Source organism: Tiliqua scincoides, chromosome 3 (genome assembly GCF_035046505.1).
Source record: "Tiliqua scincoides isolate rTilSci1 chromosome 3, rTilSci1.hap2, whole genome shotgun sequence".
Classification (NCBI taxonomy): Eukaryota; Metazoa; Chordata; class Lepidosauria; order Squamata; family Scincidae; genus Tiliqua; species Tiliqua scincoides.
The window spans coordinates 176,794,032-176,817,287 of NC_089823.1; the positions used below are offsets into that span (position 1 = coordinate 176,794,032).

General features: G+C 43.1%; 1 protein-coding gene across 1 annotated transcript; it reads left to right on the plus strand.

Moving 5' to 3' along the window:
• Nucleotides 1-10,081: 10,081 nt before the first annotated feature.
• On the plus strand, nucleotides 10,082-22,079 carry PRDX3 (peroxiredoxin 3). Its single transcript, XM_066619453.1, has 7 exons — nucleotides 10,082-10,183; nucleotides 11,170-11,308; nucleotides 14,162-14,303; nucleotides 15,046-15,181; nucleotides 18,132-18,235; nucleotides 19,210-19,375; nucleotides 20,861-22,079. Exons 1-7 carry the CDS (start codon nucleotides 10,142-10,144, stop codon nucleotides 20,912-20,914), a joined length of 783 nt encoding a protein of 260 aa, XP_066475550.1. The 5' UTR covers nucleotides 10,082-10,141; the 3' UTR covers nucleotides 20,915-22,079.
• Nucleotides 22,080-23,256: the final 1,177 nt, after the last annotated feature.

A 23,256-nucleotide genomic window follows, 5' to 3' on the forward strand; every position in this document is an offset into this window, starting at 1 on the left:
CTGAATATATCTGCAACCACAAAGAGGCATTTCCATTCAGCTTATGGGTTATTTCATCCACCAGTAAACAGCTCCAATGGTCTACTACAGCATTCATAAATCAAATCACTCCACATTTTATCCAAAGAGACAGATTACTTCCTCATACAATTTTTCCATTGTAGATAAAGGAAGATAACGTAGAGATGTGGAAGACAAGTATGTTCTTGAATGCGTGTCATGCCATCATTGCTGCAAAGGCTCAGGGTTGCAGCTTATTGGTCTTGTTACAGCTTTTTAATTTTTTTTGTATTATAACAAATACTATTTTGTACTATATTAACTGCAAGAGTGTTGCTCTGCTGTTTCAAGACACATCACGGTATTTCTGCAGGAGCATTTATCCACTGGACAGTTATCTTCAACCCCCTAATAACTGGACACTTTTTTAAAGTGGTACTTTTCTTATCTTTAGCAGGGGAAGAACATCTGTCCCTCTTGATTGTAGCATAGCATCTTTTCAAGGAATTGTTTGCTGGTGTTTCTTTTATGTCTGTTTAGACTATGAGCCATTTTTTTAGTTATGTAAACCTGCTTTGTTGACTTCTTCGTTGAAATGTCACATATACTGTACATATTTTTAATAACAATCTTTCTTTTTCTTATGGATCAGTGTCCATCTGTACAATGTCCTTGCATTGTACCTGGAGTCAAGTATTTTAGAACGCCATGTTCTTCAGACAGACATGATTACAAGCATGTCAGAGAATGCTATATAAAACTCAACATGAAGACTGTCAGAACTTGGCATCTTATTAAACATGAGATTTTATTGTCTGTTGGATTTCTTGTGTTGATATGAATGCATTGAGACTTTGTCTAGCCTCATCTGTAAAAGTAACTTTTAATACTTGCTGGTTCCAATGTACATAAATGTGTATAAAATAGCTTGTAAGTTTGGTTAAATTATCATCCATCCTTTGGGTCAACTTCTGTTGACTAGCTCAAAATACAATATCAGATTCTTGGCATTTTCAACATCTTACTGACAGGCTAATAGCTTATCCATTTTATTACCCTTTCAAATTACCTCTTAAAGCTTTCTTGGCCTGGGGGGCAGGGCCAGAGGCAACTGAATGGCCATGCTTTTCTGAGCTCTTGAAAGCTTTTGGGAAAGTATGCTATTTCCTGCCAAAAAACCGTGGGTCTGATGAGATCCAAGGATCTGTGATTAGGAGAGATTTGATCCTACAGATGGTGTATGTTTCTGGAGAGGAAGGGTCCAGCCAGGGGCTGTTTTTTCTCCAAGGGAACCCAGCCATCAATGTCCGTGTGGGTGAGGATTCATTTTGAAACTAAGCTGAAGGCCCCAAGCAAGGGGGCCTAAGTGAGTGGAAGAACTAAGTGAGTATTGTTCTGCTGTGTGTGTCTGGCATTGATTGATTAATTGACTGCCTGATTAAGCTTTGCCTGAGGGAAAAAGGAGGGGCAGGTTTTCCCCCTCTGGGAAGAGGAAGAGGGGGGAGATTTTCTCCACTCATTTGTTTGCTTGTGTGAAAAGAAGCTTTGGAGGAGACCTGCTTTGGAGGTCTTTGGAGGAGACCTGAAAAGAAGCTTTGGAGGAGCTTGTTATGGAAATATGAGAGCATAACTCTAACTTTACAAATCTAAAACTCATTGAATTACAAATTAATTGTTTTTGAATATAAACTTTGCTTTGAAATGTTCAGTTTCATTTTCCTGTGGAGATCTTGGCTGTGGAGAGGGCTGGAGATCTGCATTTCTTTGTTTTGCAAAAGCGGTTTCATAGTTTTGAATTCCTTGGACTATTGCTTGGAACAGAATGCAGTTGATATAGCAACAAACGTAAGCAATAGAACTAAGATAACAGAAGAAGAATAGAACATCGGGGACATCTAGTGGATTTTAAAAGACATTGCAAGGATAAGAACAGGACTTGTCAAGTGAAGTAAGGAGGACGATACCCTGAGGACATCTAGTGGCGTTAAAAAACATTGCAAGGCAAGGGTTTGATTTAAAATAAAAAACTGAAATAAATAACATCCTTTTCAACTGAATGAATTTTATTACCATGTTTATTGAATTCAATTACTGAGAACCTGGTCCTGACAACAAAGTATTGTATAATAGTTTTATACCTTGTTGCCCGTGCTGTTGCTTTGTCTTAGCAAGTGTCTGCTTCTCTCCTTTTTATTTTCTTTCCATCATTTTGTGTAATTTTAACCCAGGGGTGTCAAACATAAGGCCTGGGGGCCAGATGCAGCCCACTGAAGCTCTTTATCCAGCTCTCCCAGCACCGTCATTTGGCTGTTCTCAGCTGCTTAGCTGAGGTGACCCGGCTGACAGGGCCCACATAATTAGGCTTTCTCATATCTTGAAAATATGGTCAAGATTTGCACATTTTCTCTTCATTTGCCATTGATGAGTTCCTAAGTGAGATAAAGTACTTATTTCTGGTCATGACTTGCTTAATGATGTCAGTTCCTGCTTAATGACATCACTTCTGGCCCTCAACAAGCATCATGAATGCTATTTCGGCCCACGAGTTTTACAACCCTGTTTTAACCCCTTAATAAACTTTAAGTTACTGTTTTATCTGCCTGGTTCCAGTACATTATTGAGGAAGTGCAGCAACAGGGGCAGGGATTTGCAAATTGGGTCCAAGGAGGGGGTGGGTGGGTGGGATTGGCAGTTGGTCCCCAATCTCATACTTTATTTATTGAGGTTGTGGCACAGAAAAGGTTGAAGACCACTGCTATATGCACTTACCTAGGTATAAGACAGTAGAGTTTACTTCAGAGTGAACATGCACAGGCTTCTGCTGCAAGTTACTTCAAAGGAAGAGTAATTCTATTAGGGGTGCAAAACTGCAGGGGAAAAAAATCAGATCCCAAACTGTTACACTGAGTAATTGTTCTGATTAAATGCTTTGATGACTTTGATGACCTACTAGAGTTGGAAAGAAACTCTATCTGGTTCCTCCTAAGCAACATAAACACTAATGTTGATTGAATTTGCAATCAATGCCTCAATATCCAAATATTTAATTATACTATTTCAATATTAGCTTACATAGTTTGAAATGAAATGTTTACCTAGATCCAATAACTGTTGCATGTTCTTCATGGGGACAAGCAGTAGCTCACAGACAGCACATGCCTTGTCTGTACAAGAGTCCCATATTCCATATCCACAAGAATCTCAGACAGGATGGATAATAAGACATTAGAGAATATTCCTGGCCTGGAGACCAATGACCTGGCTTGGTACAGAATGAGGTAGGTTTACATCTTCCTTCCTGAACATACATCTGAAAGCCTTTGGCAGTCATGGCTGCTAGGGACCAAGAGTCTGCCCTTTTAAAATTGCCATTTGTATGCCCGTTCAAGACAGCCAGATCACACAGATCCCACAAGTATAGAATCTGCTTTCTCAGATACTTTTAAAAAAAGGCTGGGCTTTGGAGATTTCATTCTAAGAATTTCTATTTGGGTGGCTTTTAGGTTGTAGGCAGGCCTGAACTGGTAGAGAATTTTAAAAGTCTGTCATCTACTATGTGTTACTAATGCAATTGAATTTCAACAATCTGTATTCTCTTGTTTAAAGAAAATTGTGCTAAAAGCTATATGCCTTAACTGTTACCAGTTACATACTTTTTACCAGCCCCACAATTTTTGGCATGTTAAAAGCCAAAAGGTTCAAAAGTTTATCATCCATCTTTGATACAACTTACTTCCAAGTAAGCATGCAAAGCACTACACAGGTCCATCCTATGTTTATTCAGTCAGGAGTAAGTACCATTGGGAATTTCTTCCAGTAACATAAGTATTTGCCCTTTAAACTCTGACTTTAAGTCTGGCTTTAAGCCTCACTGAGAGAAATGAGGCCTGCTTCTGAGTAGACATACAGAGGCTTGCACTGCAATTCAGTGTTTATCTATTGTGCTGGGAGGGTCTGTTAGCTAAAATCTCCCCTGCACTTAAAAAAATAAAAATTAAGAAAGCGTCACTCACTCTAGATTTCATTTGAGGGAAATCTCTTAAGCCTAGAACTATGAAGACGGGGGGGGGGGGTGCCCCAAGTAAACCTTTTAAAATCTGTTTCAAAGCCTCTTTTAAGAACAAAGATACTTTACCTTTATAGTGGAGCAGTGACACTTCACAAAACACTATTTGATCAACATGGGCTGGGAGCAGGGGTCCAGCAGCCATCTTTCCAGGGGGCTGCAAGTGAAGCGCTAACATATTTTTCAGTATAAAAGCTGAAATGCGGTCTTGCCGTAATAAGAAAAGAAGACGCATAAATGGAGGGCTGTGTTATGAGCTGTTGCAGCAGATGAGTCATCCACTGAGTGGGCTTGCAGGTCTGCAGCTGTGAATACTGCAGCAACAGACTGTCTCCTGTCTCCACAGGAGAAGACGAAAAAATCCTGATTCTCAAGGCAACATTTTCAAAGACAACAAAATACCTTTATAAAGAGCTTGTACAGGGAAAGTCTCCTGGCAGCCCACTCTTCACTCCTCTGTACATTTAACAATCAAATCCATTTATTATAGAGGTGCACTGCCCAGCATGTAGGCTGTCTAGTCCCGTCCCGTCCCCCAAATAATAATACAGCACTGAAGGCTTGGTTTCCATTAAAAATCAAGTTATTTCCCAACTTCAGTGAGTGCATAATGCTTGAAAAATGTGAGACATTGGCACAAAATGCTTTTTAACTTACTAACTTGGTAACATTTCTACTTGTGTGCAAATATTTTCCAAAACAAAAATTCTAATGAGTGCCGTTTGAGAGCAAACACTTACACGCATGGCATCTGACAATTTGAAACTACAATTGACGTATTGGAAATTGCAGAACATATGACAGCAGCAGAGAGCAGTCATGTCTAGTAGTCATTGTTCCATCATGCTCATGTAAATGGGGAGGGGGGAACTGAGTGCTTGTCTCCCTCTTTAGAGTAAAATCTGCACTTTTCACTGCTGTCCATGAGATCATGATCCATTTGCAGTATCCACATGATTAACAATTTGCCTGCCTTGAGTTAACTGTGATGGCTTCAATGAGGTTATGATCCTACAAATTGGAGAATTGTCCCACATTCCATGATGTGTCATAACAGCCGGTAAGGAGTAAGCAAGCTTCATGCAAAACATCTGGCAAGCAGCCTGCATACCATAAAATACTTGTAGGTTCTCCATGAGCAAGGAAAGAATCTGCTGCCCCCTAGTGATAGCTATGGAGTAATGCACCTTACTTTCCAACATTCCAAAGGCTCTCAAGCTTAGCATTTTATAGTTGTTAACTTGTGAGGCTTGCATGTCATTGCTGTGCTACACCCTCGTTGCCCATTTCCAAAATCCCTTGTGAAGTTATTACTTAATTTAAAGCAGCCACTGACAATGATTTCACTAGCAATTGAAATTGTTTCCAGAAAAGTCATTTGGAATGGACTGAAGAGGGAAGTCAAGAGATTCTGCCAGCCTCTCCCAAAGCTCCCAAGTTTTAGTTCAAACTTCCAACAAGAGGCTGGGTAAGGAGAAACTGGGTGGGACATGTAATAGCATCTGTTCCTTTTTGGAGATTTTAAAAGAGGCAGGCAGATCTCCAAGTTGACATTTAGCAACCATAGAGGGAAATAAACACATGAAATGAATGGCTGCTTTGAGGTCCAAGATAATGGCCCATAGAGGGGACAGCAATGCTGCCTCCTCTCTTCCTGGCTGTTCCAAGGGGATGCAAATGGGAGCTCATTCCCAGCTCCATTTACAGATGGGGGCACCTGGAAAAGGCAACAGCCCAGGACAAAGTTGCAGAGGCCTCTGAGGAAATGGGATGGCCTAGAGACAGTGGGGTGACTCTTTCAACCAAGAGCCATGCTGGTGCTGTGGCTGGGTGCCACTCTGGCAATCATCAGCATTGGGATCTTTGAGGGATTAAGGACCCATTACAACTTCCCTGATCCAGGAGTGGAAAGTAGTTTCTTCACTATTATGGATATGATTATGATTATGATTATGATTATGATTATGATTATGATTAATTAACAGTATTTATATACCACTTTTCAACTAAAGTTCACAAAGCTTTAGAGAAAAAAATCAAATAAGTAATGGCTCCCTGACCCAAAAGGGCTCACAATCTAAAAAGATGCAAAAGAACACCAGCAGACAGCCACTAGAAAAGACGCTGCGGGGGTGAGGTGGGCTAGTTACTCTCCCCCTGCTAAGAAGAAGAGCACCCACTTGAAAAAGTGCCTCTTACCCAGTTAGCAGGGGTTATTGTCATTGGGCAATCTCTGATCAGTGGCCAAGGAACCCAGCATACTCTGGATCAGTGACTTTCAACCTTTTTCATCTCGTGGCACACTGGTAAGGCACTAAAATGGTCAAGGCACACCATCAGCTTTTTGACAATTGACAAGGCACACTGTGCTCTCAATAGGGGCTCACATTCCCCAGTGGTCCTATTGATAAATGACCCTCTCCCAAATTCCCGAGGCACACCTAGGGACCATTTATAGCACACCAGTATGCCACGGCGCAGTGGTTGAAAATGGCTGCTCTGGATCAATGTCTGAATACAGTACACTAGAGTCCAGAGACTTTAGGTGCATTAGGCCTCAGGCAGCCCAAGATAATCTCCTGCACCCAAAACAAAAACCAAAAAAAGCCCTTGTATGTGTATGAACATGTGCTCCCCACACCCAAGTAATAAGGGGGGAGGGGAGGAGATATGCCCCCTGCCTGCATTTTCACTTCACTGTGTGCTGCTTTTGATGCAGCATACTTCTGCACAGGTCCTATCACACTGAAACTGGATGCACATGGAGGAAGGAGGCTGTGCAGGAAAGGAAGGGGGATTCAACTCACCCTCTGGCTATTTGGCTGCTCTCCTAAGTAGCCAGATGAACAGGGAGAGCGACAGTGCTTCCCTCCTTCTGCCTCTGGAGGATGAAAGGGGCTGCCACTGCCTCAGTCCTTTGCCCCTGCTCACTCGGCTCTGTTGGCTGCAGGTTCAAAGCAGCAACAGACAAACATAGCCTGCTTGTCAGTTTGCCACCTCCCAACTTGATGCCTGATGTGAACCTTTCAGGTTTCTTCATGAGAAGGCTGGCCTTGTTGTTTTGACCTACATATCTTCTGACTGCCAAACAGACTTCTGGAATGGAACTAGCATGTATGTTGGGGACTTAGTGTACAGAGTCAGACCACTCGTCCCTTAACTTAGTATTGTCTACAATGATTCTCCAGGGTTTCAAATATGGATTTTTCCGAGCCTTTCTTGGAGATGGCAGAGATTGAACCTGGGACCTTCTGAATGCAAAACTTGTGCTAACCCTTAGTTACAGATCCTCTCCAATTCTCATCTCCCCAGTACTTTGCCCAATAGTTAATCCAGCACTCCCAAGCACATACCAGAGTGTTAAATACAAAGTTTACAGTACAATCCTATGTAGGTCTATGCATCACCACTGAATTTAATGAAACTTAGCCCCCAGGAACTATACATAGGATTGCAATGTACAGGATTTGTACCTGATTCATCCATGGTCAAATCCAAGACAGTCAGAGCTTGAGTTAAACTAGGCTAAAGCCCTACAAGATTTGTACCTGAATCATCCATGGTCAAATCCAAGACAGTCAGAGCTTGAGTTAAACTAGGCAAAAGCCCTACAGTCTCTTTTCAGTTTGTCCCATGAACATCAGAATAAGAGCTACAAACAGATAAAGTTACTGTTAGAGGTGTTTGTTTCTCATGAGTAAGATAGAATTGCCGCTTAAGGGCCTAATCCTAACCAACTGTCCAGCACTAGTGCAGCCACAATGCAGCCCTGAGGGAACAAGTTTTACCTTACTTTGAGAAGACTTCTGTGACTGCCTCCCCACCAAAGGATGCAGCACACACCCTATTGGCATGGCTGCACTGGCATTGGAAAATTGGATTGGATTGGGCCTTAAGTCTTGCTGAACACAATGGGCTTACTTCTGAGTAGAACAACACAATTTTCAAATGCCTCTAGTTATACTGAATCAGAGCAGACCATTGATGCATCTAACCTGGTACACCTACTTTCATAGGCCATGGCTCTCTAGGGTCAGAAGGACAGGTTTTTCCAAGCATTGCTACTGGAAGCCTTTTAGGTGTGGAGATATTGGAGCTGAAACCTCCTACATGCAGAGCATGGAGTCCACCTCTGAGCTATGGCCACTCATATCAGTAAGGATGACTGATGTTATGCAAGTGTCATAAAGCAAATAAAGGTAGCTAGCTCACATGTGTGTCAGGATTAAATGGCAACTTTTTCAGTATGGGTATTTCTAAGAAAGTTTCAGCTCTAGCATCTCTCCCTCTTTATAACGTTAGTCATTGCTACACTCAACAGACACTGTAGGGAGATTAACAGCATTTAATTAACAGCATTGCTACACTCAACAGACACTGTAGGTATTAACAGCATTTTAAAATCCATACTTTCTTGTTATTTTTTTCATTCCCTAATTACATGCTTATTAGAAACTTACCATCAATCCTATACATGTTTACTTGAAAGAAACTCCACTATGTTAAATGGAGCAGCTTACTCCCAGGAAAGTGTAGATAGTACTGCAACCCTAGACAGGGCCTCTGAGAGGAATTTTATCAGGGGGTACAAAGTTTCTTTTGGGCCCCTTCCTAAAGGGGGAGGGGCAATGGGGGCAGGCAGAACCAGGGACAAAATAGGGCAGGGGGGTGATACTGACAGCCAGAATAGTCTTTGGAGCCCAGGTCTACCAGGCTTCTTGATGAGGAGCCCAGGTCTACCTGACCATGCAGCATTGGCAGCTAGATAAAGTAATATGAAAAACCAAACAAACTTCTCTCTCTAAAATCTCTGAAATATAGAAAATCCATTGCAAAAAATTAGCATCATTGATCTTAGGCTCACACTACATGTCCTGTGTGTACCAAAACATACTTCTGCAGCAGCTGTAGCCCCACAGCTGCATCCCTGAGATCCTATACACGCCTTCATGGTTATTGGATCCACAAGCCAAAGAGCTACTGTAGCAGGCCAGTTTCCTTCCAGATCTGACACTGTGTTAAGGAGGGTCATGGATGCATTCCTGGACCTGATGTGTATGACTTGCAGCAGCAGTTGCCACTGCATGCCCGTGGTTGTGTCCCCAGCATCACAGCAGGCAGTGAGTTTGGGGGAGATAGGAAAATGTCAGATCCCAGGAAATTTCTGGGTCCCCTTCTTTGGCTCCTGGGCCCCCTTTCTGACCCTGGGCCCAGGTACAAATTACCCCCTTTACCCCCCTCTCCTAGGCCCTGACCCTAGAAACCACCCATTTCACATTAAAGTATGGTTACAGCTGCAAGCCTGGACATTGGCCTAGCTAGCAGTAAGCAGCCCCCCCTCCCCCAACAAGGGGTTTATATTACCAAGTAAATCTGCATAGGCCCAAGTTGCTAGGCTGATTCTATTAACACATTTTTGCCCAGCCGCCAGGTGTATGGTCCCTGTTTCGTATATGCAGAAATTTAAGCAGGCCAGTTCAGCACGTACAGTTGTGATCCTGTCATGCACACTTTCTCCACCAAACAAAGGAGGACTCAGTTTCACGTTGTCACTGGGCCTGTCCTTGACCTGTTAGGGCAGTGTTCTTCAACCTGGGGGTTAGGACCCCAATGGGTCATGGCAACTTCTGGGAATGAAAAAAGTTGGAAGAACACTAGAGTCAAGGGGAAGGTATCTGGAGTACCCCTTCAGGCAGCAGGAGATGGTGTCCCAGTCCTGCTCAGGTTCCTAGCAATGGTGCTAAAAGAGCTTTCACGAGTGCCAGGAGGCTTCGTGGTAACTTCTAATAGGAATATCTGGTTATACTGAACAGTGCTGGGGGCAGGGGGTGGGTGCCAATGGGGGCGGGTGGAGAGGATCCTGGGAGGGGGGTGGGGTCCCCAGTCTCATCCTTGATTGGTGGTGGCACGAGAAAGGTGGGAGCCCACTTCTTAGGGCACCCTCCAGAGAATGCCTGCTCCTCTTTCCGCCTATGGGAAACCTCGCGGCCCTGGGCGACGGCATTTCGTGGCCCCGCCCCGGCCTCTCCATGTGCCCTGCCTAGGCTGGTGCCACCCCCTCCGGAGCTGCTGAAGATGGCTGCTGCTGCTGCTCTGGGAAGGTTACTGAAGCCCTCGGTAAGCGGGAGCGACGCTTTGCCCTCTGCAGCTCCGAAAGCCGGGCGCTTAGCGGCAGCAGCTTCCCCCTGCCTGAGCAGAGGCCTCCTCCTGCCCTCCCCCCGCAAGGGCGCGCGCTGCTACATTTCTGCAAGTGGGGTCCCTTGGCTGGCGGGGAGCTAGCTGGCATGTACTGTGCGTGCGGGCAGCCCCGAACTCTGCCCTGGAACGTGTCGGGGGTGGGCAGCGCGGGCTGCGGCGTGCATCGGACCAAGACTTGCAAGTTCCACTGGGCGCCCCCTTCTCCTCGCGCGTGCGGTGCCAGCCCTGTGGCCGCCTGGGCAGATGATTTGGCGCCCCCCCCACCTCCTCCCCATCGACCAGCGCCTCTGGGGGGAATTTTGGGGTACAGAGTTTCTTTTGGGCCCGTTCCCAAAGGAAGAAGGGGGAGAAAGAGTGGAGGAGGATGCACTCCTGGGCCTGGTGCGCATGGCTTGCAGCAGCACTTGTCATCCCATGCCCGTGGTAGCGCTCTCCCCCCCGCTAGAGGGGTGCAAAGCAGCACTACGTTTTGTGCAAGTGATCCTTCCTCTTCAGAGCCATTTCGGGCAGGGGGGAGCAAAAGGAAGGTGTATGTCTCCACCCTCGTTTTGCTCCTCCCTCCTGGAATGGCTCTGAGGGGAAGGGGCTGCTTGCACACTGCGGTGAGGCTCCCTGCAGAACTTAGTGCTTTGCACCCCTCTAGCTATGCCACTGGTGGGGGAGAGCACCGCCATGGGCATGGGGGCATAACTGCTGCTGCAAGCCATACATACTAGCTCTAGCTATGCCCCTGCCCCCAGCATCACACGAAAGCAACAAGTGACACTGGAAAATGTAAGATCTCAGGAAATTTCTGGCCCCCGTCCTTTGGCTCCTGGGCCCTTTTCTTGACCCTGGGCCTGGATACAAAGTACCCCTCTCTAAAGGGCCCTGCCATCAATTCTTTGCTTTCCATTTCCTTCCAGGTTGGGTGGACCTTTGCCTTCCCCTGGAGGGTGTGCACAGCTGCCCGAAGGTCTCTTGTGGTCTCAGCTGCTGCAGACCCTCGAAAGTGTGTGACGACTTGCACTCTGCCACCTTGTCCTCAGCGCCATTTCAGTACTAGTGAGTGCGTCTCTGGGATGGGAGGGGGGTGAACTTAGAGGCACCTCTTGCATTCACCACTCCAGTATTTCCCAGTTGATAATCAAGTCACTATAATAGAACCTGTTTCTGAGTGCACACGCACATCTCTAAAGGCTCTCCCTCACACCCTGTTGTGGAGGCCAGTGGTGTTCAACCTTTTTCATGCCATGATCCCAACAAGCAATTAAAGTATGAGACTGGGGACTTACCATCAATCCTACCTCCTCTCAGGACCCAATTCACCCTCCCCTGTCCCCATTCTGTCCTCCCAGGACTGTTCACTGTAACCAAATATTCTCATTAGGGAAAGCAGAAGAGGTTGCCATGAAGCCTGGCACTCATAAAAGCCATTTTAGTACAATTCTTAAGAACCTGAGCAGGACTGGGACACTATCCTCTGCTACCTGAAGGAGAACAATAGATGCCTCCCCCTCTACCTGGTGGAGCTATAGTCTAGTGGGGTTCAACCTTTTTCATTCATGTAAGTTGCCACACCTGAGGCTTCACAACCCCATTGAAGTTCCACCCTCAAGGTTGAAGAACAGTGATGTAGGATGTGCTCTGCAAGAGTGTTGGTCCTGCGGTGATTTCTAAGCAAAGAAGTGTAGTGGTGGGATGGATATTTAAAATCGTAATTGCTCTGTCTGTTCTCAGTAGTTCAAAATGAGCCTCACTAACCTGTAAAATATATGAAATGGCAGGGGGTGTGTGTATGCCAATGGTTCTTAAACTCTCTGTGAGAGTTTGAGCCACAGTAAGTCCTTGCGGGGGTGAGGGGAGGCAGCAGCACGATCCCAGGATCACATCACTAAGGGGGCTGCAGGGACTGGCATGTACTTACCAGTCCCTGCAGCAGCCTCCCGGGCCGTGGGGAGCCCTGTGCAATCCTCTGCAGGGCTCTCCTAAGCTTAGAAAGTGAAAGTGGCGTGATTGCGCTCTGCCTCCGCAAAACCGGGAGTGGACAAATGCAATCACTCCACTTTTACTTTCTAAGCTTCGGGGAGCCCTGCAGAGGGTCAAGAACAGCTCCCCACACCCCTGGGAGGCTGCAGCAAGGAACAGGGTAAGTAAATGCCAGTCCCTGTGCCCCTTTTAGGGATGCAATCCTGGGGATTGCATTGCTGACTCCCCCTGTCCCTGCCCCTTAAAGGGGCAGAGGCCAGGGCCCTCAGCTGGGGCGTCGTGACACTCTAGTTTGAGAAGTCCTGGTGTATGCCCTATATGGTGCCTTAGTGTTAAGATGCATGCCTTGTGGACAAGTGCCTTCTTCCTCCTGTACTTAATGGCTGGAGAACCAGAGGGGGGAAAAAAGAGTTGAAACCTGAAGACTAACAGTTCTTGCAACTGTTACTAACCAAAAGAAAGGACCCCTAAAGGCAAGATGGGGACAAAAAAATAGCAATTTATCAGCAGTAGAGCACAGGAAATAAGGGCCATCAGCGTATATGCCGCATGCCCACCAAATCTTGTCCTGGAGGACACTTCAGCAGAAACAGTTTAACTCCATATTGTTTTCTATTTATTATAAACATTAGAAGCTAGCTGTGTTCTATATATAAGCATGAATTTGTATATGCTTTTAAAACAAAATCTGTGCTGTATATTGAGAAAAAGCAAGCTATGCAGAAAGTGCATGCCTATGCTTTATTTACATAATTGATTGTGTTTCACCTGTTGAAGCCTCCCATCCCATATCACCTGAAATTCATGCTCCTGCCTCTCTGGTATCTGGGAGTTAATTGGGCATACATTGTTACTGACCTCTATTGCCTTGTGTGCTAGAAACTTATTTTTTTTAAATTAAAGTTGAGATTCTTGTCAGGATGCTGAATTCAGTTTATGACGTCACATCCGCAGTTGTAATTGTAGTGTGTTCGTGTCTTGTTTATAATTCTGCTAGGATTTCTGCTTTCTAAACCTCTACAGCAGGCGTACCCAAACCCCAGCCCTGGGGCCACTTCCGGCCCTCGAGGACTCCCAATGCGGCCCTCAGGGACACCCCAGTACCTAGTGAGCCTCTGGCCCTCTGGAAATTTACTGGAGCCCGCACTGGCCTGATGCAACTGCTCTCAGAGTGAGGGCGACTGTTTGACCTCTTGTGTTAGCTGTGGGATGAGGGCTCCCTCCACTGCTTGCTGTTTCACATCTGTGATGCAGTAGTGGCAGCAAACAAAAGGCCAGCCTTGCTTTGTGCAAGGCCTTTTATAGGCCTTGAGCTATTGCAAGACCTTCATTCATTCGTGTAAGTAAATTTATTCAAATTTTAAATGTAAATTAATTCTTTTGTTCTCTGGCCCCCGTGTTCTTTTGTTCTCCGGCACAGTGTCAGAGAGATGATGTGGTCCTCCTGCCGAAAACTTTGGACACCCCTGCTCTACAGTACAGAAAAGTCAAGATCCTGTGGCTTTTTTTATATTCCAAAATGCCAGTACCCACACTGACGACTGATTTTTTTTCACTCTTTGGAAGTACTTTTTAGCTAGATAGTTTCACCCACTCATGTGCTTGCACATGAATCAAAACACATGCAAAACAAATTCTTTAATAAATGCTCATTCTGTCTGTCAGAGTGGTCACCTTATGTACTCTTATTTGCCTTGTTCTGGCTTGTGCCCAGTTGTGGGTGGCTGAGGTGCTTAATGGAGAAGGGGTTTGGGAGTGTGTGACAGTGTGAAGAATCTACCTGAGTGCTGCATAAATTGTTTTGTGTGCGTGCTATTCTTGCCCTTGGGACAAGATGGCTGCAAGAGAAATTAGGCATGTCTTTATTTATACTTGAGCTTATGCCACTGTACAGTACCTTTACTGCCTGCTTTATGTCACTTTTTCTAGGTTTATCACACTTTGTTCCTGCTGTCACCCAGCATGCACCTTACTTTAAGGGTACAGCTGTGGTTAATGGAGAGTTCAAAGACCTGAGCTTAGATGACTTCAAAGGGAAGTATCTGGTCCTCTTCTTCTACCCCTTGGATTTGTAAGTAATGTCTTCATGGTCTATCTTCTTAAACAGAAGTGACCTGCGTATATTGTATCTGGGGGGTTCTTTTATCTTCAGAAAAGTTCTTGCATTCTGTAGAATGTAATGGATATCTTTTCATGAGGAATGTCAGTGATAAGACATTAACTGGTGGTAGTCTTATACGGCTGGTATATTGGTGAAAAGTAGCAGTTGTAGATATTTAGTTTGTAGCTATTTAGTTATCTTCAAACAACATGCATAGAAGAAGCACGTGAAGATAATAGAGGAATGTATTTGTATGTGTAGAATAGAGAAAGCTTCTCCTGACCGTTAAGATATTTTAGACCAATGTGTAATTAGTACTTTGTGTAGTGCTGAGTTATTGAGGGGCAGTAATGTCTCATGCTAATAGAAATTGTATCCAATTTTGTTTTTAGGAAAATGTCTAGTAATTCAAAAAATAAAACAATAAAAGGGAAATCATGAAATACAGCAGGGTGGATATTTATATAAAATATAAATTTTTCAAAACTCTCTCTTATCAAGGACTTTAGTGCCATGATTGGTATGTTCTCCTGGCAAAAATGGCATCTTTTGGGCTTCTCTGTGAAAATTCTGTGATTCAAAGGCTTAATATGCTGTCTTGCAGCTTTGCAAGATGAGCAGATACTATTTTTCTTTTGCAATGGGAAAGGTTTTGTTAACTCAGAGCTGACTGATTCCTCCTTTGCATTCTGGCTGTATCTCTTCCCTCTAGCACTTTCGTCTGCCCGACAGAAATTGTTGCTTTCAGCGACAAAGCAAATGAATTCCGTGACGTGAATTGTGAGGTAGTTGCTGTATCGGTGGACTCTCACTTTTGTCACCTTGCCTGGATCAATACTCCACGAAAGGTACAAACTGGGCTTTTTGATTCTCACTATAATGCCAGTTCCTATGTCCCACTGGAGAGGGAGATCAGCGTGCTTCCTTCACTCTGCCTAGAGAGGAATTAGCTAACAGCCTTGCTCAGTATGTGGCTTCACTCACAAACGGCTTGCCATCATACATATCTGCATTTAGTGAGTGTGGTTGAAATTTCAGCTAGGAGCAATTCCTGCTTCCTAGTCCAGAGGTTATTATGTATATCTCTGCAGCAGAGAAAATATAAGCAGTGACATTCAAGACCAGCTACCCTAGCTCTTTTAGAATCTTTTTCCCCTCTAGCTATTAATGAACATTGCCACTGATTTTCAGACAGTGAGGTTTGGAACTCCCCATTTGAATATATGGTGCACTTTGAAGTTTGCACAGTTATAAATATTTAACTCTTGAACTGTTGCAACTGTGTGCTACAGCACAAGTATTGTGATTAGTACTGGTTATGATCACAAAGGAGAAAGTCACTTCCAGTTGAATACCTGTGCCTTTTATACGGTATGAGCTAGAACAAAAAGATTACCGGTGATCTAAGGAAGGGTACCACATATTCACTTATTGAAGGCCTGGTTCTGTCCTCAAACAGGGCTAGAAGTCTGGAATATATTTCAGGAGGGACTGGACAGAGCCACTATAAAACCAGTGAGTTTTGCCATTGATAATAGAGTGCTTCTAAGCACCAGCAACAGTTCTGACTAAGTGGAAAGCAACAAGCTGGTTGGAGTACAGACAATTCTAATATTTTTTTTAATTGGAGTGGGAATATCATTAGGTTTGAAGCTGTTGTAGAAAAGAGATGGGGTTAACTAGCTTGGAACAATACTGTTATTGCCTTCTTCTGTCTTTCATGGAAAGATCCTTAAGAATCTATGAATGTTTTTCCTAGTATAAGTCACACAGTCTGTCATACAGTCTTTGGAGCAGTTAGGGTTAGCATAATTTTGTCCTGTAGCAGTTAGGGTTAGCATAATTTTGTCCTGTAGCAGGAGTGCTTGCACTGGTCCTTTCTTGTACGTGAGAATGCTTGTCTGTGGCACGGAAAGATTCATTATTCTTTTAGTACAGATGGGAGTAGATATGATCTAACAGTTACAAGCACCTATAAATGGTTTTACTTTGCTGACATGTCCAGTAGCCTTGAAGTCAGCCTATTCATATGAGTAAATTTATGCACATACAAAGTGTTTGCAAAACTGAAGTGCAAGTGATTATCAAGGTTGCCCAGAGATGGACCCTGGATAGTCCCTGAATACTAATGAAACTCATCAGCCTTGTTTCAAGGGTAGGCCGTTTATCTTCCTGGCTGTGGAGATGTTGTGAAATGCAGTAGATACACATGTCTGGACTAATAAAGAAGGCTGCACTGTGAAAGCATGTTTACAACACAGGCTGCAATCCTAACCACACTTTCCTGAGAGTAAGCCCCATTGAGCAAAATGGGACTTACTTCTGAGAAGACCTGGTTAGGATTGTGTGCTCAGTATTTATTTGGAAGCCAGTCCCAATATGTTCAATTTAAGGTATTTATGTCCAGCATTTCCCCTTTCACACAGGAAATGCTTAGGCAGAAATCAATGAGGCTTACTCCCTAGCAAGTATGCTTAACATTGCTGAGTTACAAATGCATACCTAATAGCAGAATTGTGCCTTGAGGTAAATAGTGCAATGGTTCTCAAACCTTTTAGCAGCAGGACCCACTTTTTAGAGTGACAGTCTGTTCGGATCCACCAGATGTTATGTCATTAACCTGAAAAATGTTGTCAAATGGAAGTGACATCATCAAGCAGGATAATTTTTGACACCACCATATGACAAAATCAAATCAATTAATTAAATTAAAAGTTTACAATAAGTATAAGTTTAAAATATTTATTTAAAATAAAGAACCCTCCTAACCCTTCTAAGCAGTTGCTGATCTATTTAAAAAAAATTCCTCAAACATGCCAAAGGCTGCAGTCCTATCCACACTTACCCAGGAGTAAGCCCCGTTGACATTGTGTGAAGCATATACATTGTAGCCTGTTCAAATTACAGATCTGTGACATGTCCCTAAATGCAGTTCACATACCAAGTCTAATATATTAAAAATAAAATACACATTGACATGAATGGGGGCCCAACAGAAATTGGTTCACAAGCCACCTAGTGGGTCCGGAACCACAGTTTGAGAAACACTGCAATAGTGGATAACAGAAACTTTATTTGTCCAGTAGATATATCTGATTCACTTAATGTAGAAGAGAAATAAGACAGAGTGATTTCCATTAGAATTTTAGCTAGTTCTGTTCCCTGTTTATAATAAAAGTAAGGTGGTATTCAGTAAATAGGAGTAGGTTTTATTTATTAAGCAAGGTACTGTTTTTGTGAGTGCATGAAGGACTTGTGTGTGCATGAAGGACAGAAGGACTTGTAGTGTTTTAAAATATATGCAATAGGACATAGCTAAAAAAGAAGACTTCACAATGTGTGTGCTTTGGTTCTTTACATGCAGTTGAGGGAGTTTGTTTTTCCCAAAGGTAGGCCCAATAATATGTGACACTTGCACATTGTTGTGTTTTAGCCAAAAGATGTAGCGCATAAAAAGATGGATCTGGGCAAAAGTCAGTGATTTTTCTAAAGCTGACATTGAAGCTGCTTGCATCTTATTATATTTTACTGGCTGCTCTTAGAGAAGTTTCAGGGTATTCCTGTGTGTGCCTACACAAAAGTAAGTCCCATTAAGTTGCTTAGTGGGACTTATTCCCAGGTAAGTGTGTGTAGGATTGCAGGTTTAGACCATGTTAGGACTGACTCCATACAAATTCAGGGATGATGACTTTGTTAAATTAGTTGTGTAAACCCTAACTTAATACTGTACTGATAAAACCAATAGCGAAGATGAACCAAGATTTAATATTATGCTCTTTACTTTTCTCCCTTCATTAGACTGGTGGCTTGGGCCATATGAATATTCCACTTCTATCAGACTTAACTAAGCAGATTTCTCGAGATTATGGTGTGCTATTGGAAGGGCCTGGTCTTGCACTAAGGTGAGAGTTTATTAATTACTTATTACTTGTGCTTCTGAAGTTGGACTGTGCTAAAGCTATTGAGGGTGTTAGCAACATAAGTCAAATCAAACTACCAAAAGTTTGGAATAGCAGTATGGTGGTTTTCTAGGTAAAGGATTTGCTTCTTGCCTAATTGAAAGGAAAGCTTAAGAATACTGTCAGACTAATGGTGCATTGCCTAATGTCCTGTCTGGCAGGCAAGCTGGTGTTGAATGTGCAGGAAAATTTATTTTTATCTGGGGAAATTTCCCTTCCTGATATGGTATATCCATGCTAAAAAGGTGAAACTGAGAAAGCCTTCTCCACTTCATTTCCCTCCTCTATGAAGAGTGAAAAGGTGGCATCTCTTGCTGAGGTGTAATATTGTCTCAAAGGAACTGATGCTATAAAATGGGTTTCCAAACTTTGTGGCACTGCAACCCACCTTGTCCTCTGTGGTGGCTTGCAACACTCATGGTGGTGCTGGAGGCCTCTCCTAGCCCAGTAACCCACTCTGCAGGCCTCAGAATGGCCCTCAAAAGCCTCTGTGAGCCACTTCTGGTTTCTGGAAGCAAGTGGATTCTGAGGCCTGCAGAGAACTGTAGAGTGGGTTGCTGGGCCAAGAGAGGCCTCCAGAGGCTTTGGTAAGTAATGGGGCCTGTGGAATGGCTCCTATTTGGAGCCAAACCAGCGCAAGGGTGGGCAGGAGGAGATTGTGACCCCCTGCGCTTGGGCTTGCAGCCCACACTTTGGGAAGCACTGCTATAAAACACATGAAACTTTGTACCCCCAAATTCATTTGAAGTTGATGAAGTCATAAACTTTGAATCCCAGCTCTTCATAGCTACTGCTTGCCAATGAAAGGGATATGGGGATGATCTGCATGCAGAGTCAGAAATAAAAAAGTGGCTTCTGTGGGAAGTGGTTTAAGAGGTTAAAAGTCACAAACATGCTCTGCTTCTGTTTCTCTGAAGGGGCCTTTTTATCATTGATCCCAATGGAATTATCAAGCATTTGAGCATCAATGACCTCCCAGTTGGTCGCAGTGTCGAAGAAACACTTCGCTTGGTGAAAGCGTTCCAGTATGTCGAAACACATGGAGAAGTCTGCCCTGCAAACTGGACCCCAAACTCCCCCACGGTGCGTTAGTAAATGTAATGTTTTCTAGTGAGTATAAATGTTAGCAATCCTCCCAAGCTCGGCATGGGGAGGGTATTCATCCCTGGGCTTGCTGGAATGGCAAACTGCTGATCAAACTGTAGGAGACTGCTGACAGTTGCATGGATCTTGCTATGATCCCTTGGACAACCTAAACAGAAGTGGCTATGGTGTTCCCTTGCATTGTGTTGCCACCTTTGTTTTAGCCAGAAGAAGACATATGCTCACTTAGGGCACAGTCCTAACCCTTTATGTCAGTGCTTTCCAGCACTGACATAAGGGCAATGGATCGCCAAGGTAAGAGAACAAACATTCCCTTACTTTGAGGAGGCCTCTGTGAGTGACACCCGCAGGATGCAGCACTTGACCCTTAGTTTATTAAAGCAAATTGCTGTCCTCTTAACTGAACAGGATTGGAAGTGGGGCCTGCCTCAGTAAAACAGTTACACTGATATGAGGTCTTAGCTAGTTTTGCTGTGTCAGAGCAGCTGCAGTGCTGGAATCCTTGATGGGAAGGAACAAAAGGGTTACATTTTAAGGCAGAACATTGCATGATGTGCAATTCTAGACACATCAACAGAACCAGACTTCCTCTACCCTTGAACAGCATTGCATGGGATGAATCCCAAGGGCACAAGTCGAGTTGGTTGGCAACCTTCAGTCTCGAAAGACTATGGTATAAGCCTACAGCACCCGGTATTCGAGTTCCTGCAAATGCACATATTGTTTTTTTGCAGTTTGTCAGCTGTTGAACAAAGCACTGGCAGTTGCATTCCAATGATACCATGTGTTCCCTCTCTTTGTGGTCTGTAGACAACAAGTAGGCAGTGAGTAGGAAGGGCACTGAGGAAAGAACTCCTACAGGAAATAGTAGAGCTTAGAATGCTGACCAGGAATACAAAGCTTGCTGAGATCCCTGTCTTAACCATGGTTTCTCAGAAGTGGCACTGTTTTTGCCAGCACTTAGTTCCAATAGCAAGTATGCCTTTCTGAGAACATGCATTTTCAGTGTTCAGTAGAAGACAATTCCTCTCATGTTTACTTAGTTTAATCTAACTGAAATTAAGTGATAGTGAAGCACTATTTTGAATGTTAATCACTTTTCTGTCTGGAACCATGCTTCGTTAAATGGGTAGGTTTTCATAACAGATAAGCACTTCAGATTTCTGTAACTGGCATTTGCCCATTTTATCTTGTGTCAACAATTTGGTGGAATCATAAAAACTTTAAGGCATTGGTTCCCAAACTGTAGGTCTGGACACACCAGTGGGTTGCAACCTGATTGTTGGTGGGCCACAAAACCGACAAACTGATTGCTAAGATGGAAAATGTATTGAACCAAATGGAAACCAAAGCAAAACAGCACATGCACTAAAAAGTTTTGGAACCACTGTTCTAAGGCATTTAAAAGCAGTTTCTACTGAAAATAATTCCAATGATGACCTTTTAACTTTTTTTACTTTGCAGATCAAGCCAAGTCCAGACGCTTCAAAGGAGTATTTTGAGAAAGTAAACAAATAAGATGAAGGTCAATAAAAGATTAGAAGAATGTTGTTTCATCAAATCAGAAACTGACTTCCAGAGAGAGCAGTCAAGATATAATAAAAGTGCAAAGTTTATTTTGTTGTGGAGACAAGCTTCTATGACTTGCTGTCACCCTGGTAGATTTAAGCCCCACGCAGAAGTCCTTGGTACTTACCATATGCATGAGGAGAAAAGGCTTCTCATTTAAAGTTATGTGAAGGCAAATGAAGCCTTGTACCATATTTTCTTTAGGGCACATTGATGCTCCTTGATCACACAATACAAAATTTTCCCCTTTTCTTTGAGAAGTTGTTTCTTTAATTTTTTTAAATAGGTTCAGTATAAAATGCATTCTCTATATAACCGCATTTCTTGGGAATTAACCCTGAAAAATTCAGTTTGACACTTACTGTCCTTCATATGCTCTTAACTGGCAAAGGTGCTGCTCACGCAGACCTTAAGCAGATAGAGCAAGTTTCAAATACATATGTTCTCACATACGGTAATATATATCCCCATCTATAAAATATGTTACTTGATCCCAAGCCTTGTTCAAAATCCACAGGGCATGTATGTTGGAACTTGTATGTTACATCCTACCTTTTGTTGCCCACAGACTGTGTGGGTAGGAATATTAAAGTGCAGATACATGTTCATGGGCCCAACATGTTTGGCAAATGGGCTTGTGGACACATATGTGTATACGTGTATCCTAAACATATTATAGCACACCACACTACAAGTGTGGGTCACTTGAACCAACACACTGTGCCACTCTGAATTGGCCGTAAATTAGAGCAACTCAAGGCTTCTGCGATCTATAATCATGTTGATAGTAAGGTATTAAATATATTCGAATACACAGTAAAAAAATGAATCAGTGCATTTATTATATAAATAAAGCCAAGGAGAGCTGTGAACCAAAATATCTGTAGTTGGTACTGTTAGCAGGACTTGCATGCCTTTTAGGACATTCTGTTACTGATTTTGTCTACTGATGCTTTGGATGCAGATCTTCAGACACTGTACTATGGGGTATTTGTAATTATGTAGAGATTCATTAATGAATCTGTGTGAATTAACAGAGCTTATTTCCATGATTGTTTTTAGCATTTGTCTTTAACTATGCAACTATGAATAAAAGAAGCTTCAGAAAAACAAATGCTTGTGTTATGCTGGGCATGGGTGGTCTGCTACAAAACACTTTAATATAGCTTTGGGCTCTGTTGTCCCCTGCACACTTCTGCTTTCACTTGTTTTTGGTATCAAAAGATAAACCTCCAGCGTGGGGCTCTGGCTCAGTTCAAACATTTGGTAGCCTATATGGAATCATGTTGTGTAATTCTTTTTGCATTAAGAGGTGCGGCCACATGGGGTCTATCTACAGAACTGTTGTGACTTGCAAAATGTGTAACAGATGAAAGAGAGGGATGCTGCAATTGTACAAATAAAGGTAGCTACACACATAGGCCCCACTTAACCCATTTTTGCCTGGCCCACACATTTGGTCTCTGTTGCGTATATGCAATGTTGGGCAGAAATAGCTTTAAATTCTGCTTCAAAATCATTACACTGTGTAACACAAAAATTGTTCATATTGAATTTTTAATGTTTCTTATACTATTCAGGAGCTCTGATTCCAACTGTAATCTTAGGGGTTATTTGTATCAAGATTTTTATCCTATTGCCCTAATGCATTGTAATACATATGTTATTATACAACTGCATAGTGTAAATTGCAGCTATTGACACAATGCCAAAAATAGTGGCATTTTTTCATCAAAATTAATAAAGAAATATCAAAATATTCAGATGAGCATGAAATGCTCAAATTTTGCTATGCAGTATAATAAATAAGGATAAAAAGGGGTTGGGCTGAAACCTGAAACAAAAACTTCAGAGTGCAGGCAGAACGATTTTTTTAAATTAACTTTTTTGTGTGTGTGGCTGAAGCCCAACATGTTTTGATGAAACTGATTTCATCAAGGGTGCAAAGAGAATTATTGGTGAGACATGAACTATCATCAGGTGTGTTGGTCCTAATACAATTTTTGCCTCAACTCATTTTTCTTCGTGTCATTGATGCCTCCATAATTCACACCAGTTCACAGGCTTATGGTGGACTATGTGGATGGTTACTGGCGGTTGGGCTATAACCTACAAAATAAGCTGTTTGAAGGGAGAATGGGATATTGAGTTGTCCAAGGTACACAGCTCTAATGTTCCCATTTTGACTTGCCCATGTCTTTCCCTACACCAGTAGTCTTCAACCTTTTTCATGTACTTACTCCAATAATTGAAGTATGAGTCTGGAGACCTACCACCAATCCTGCCCCTTT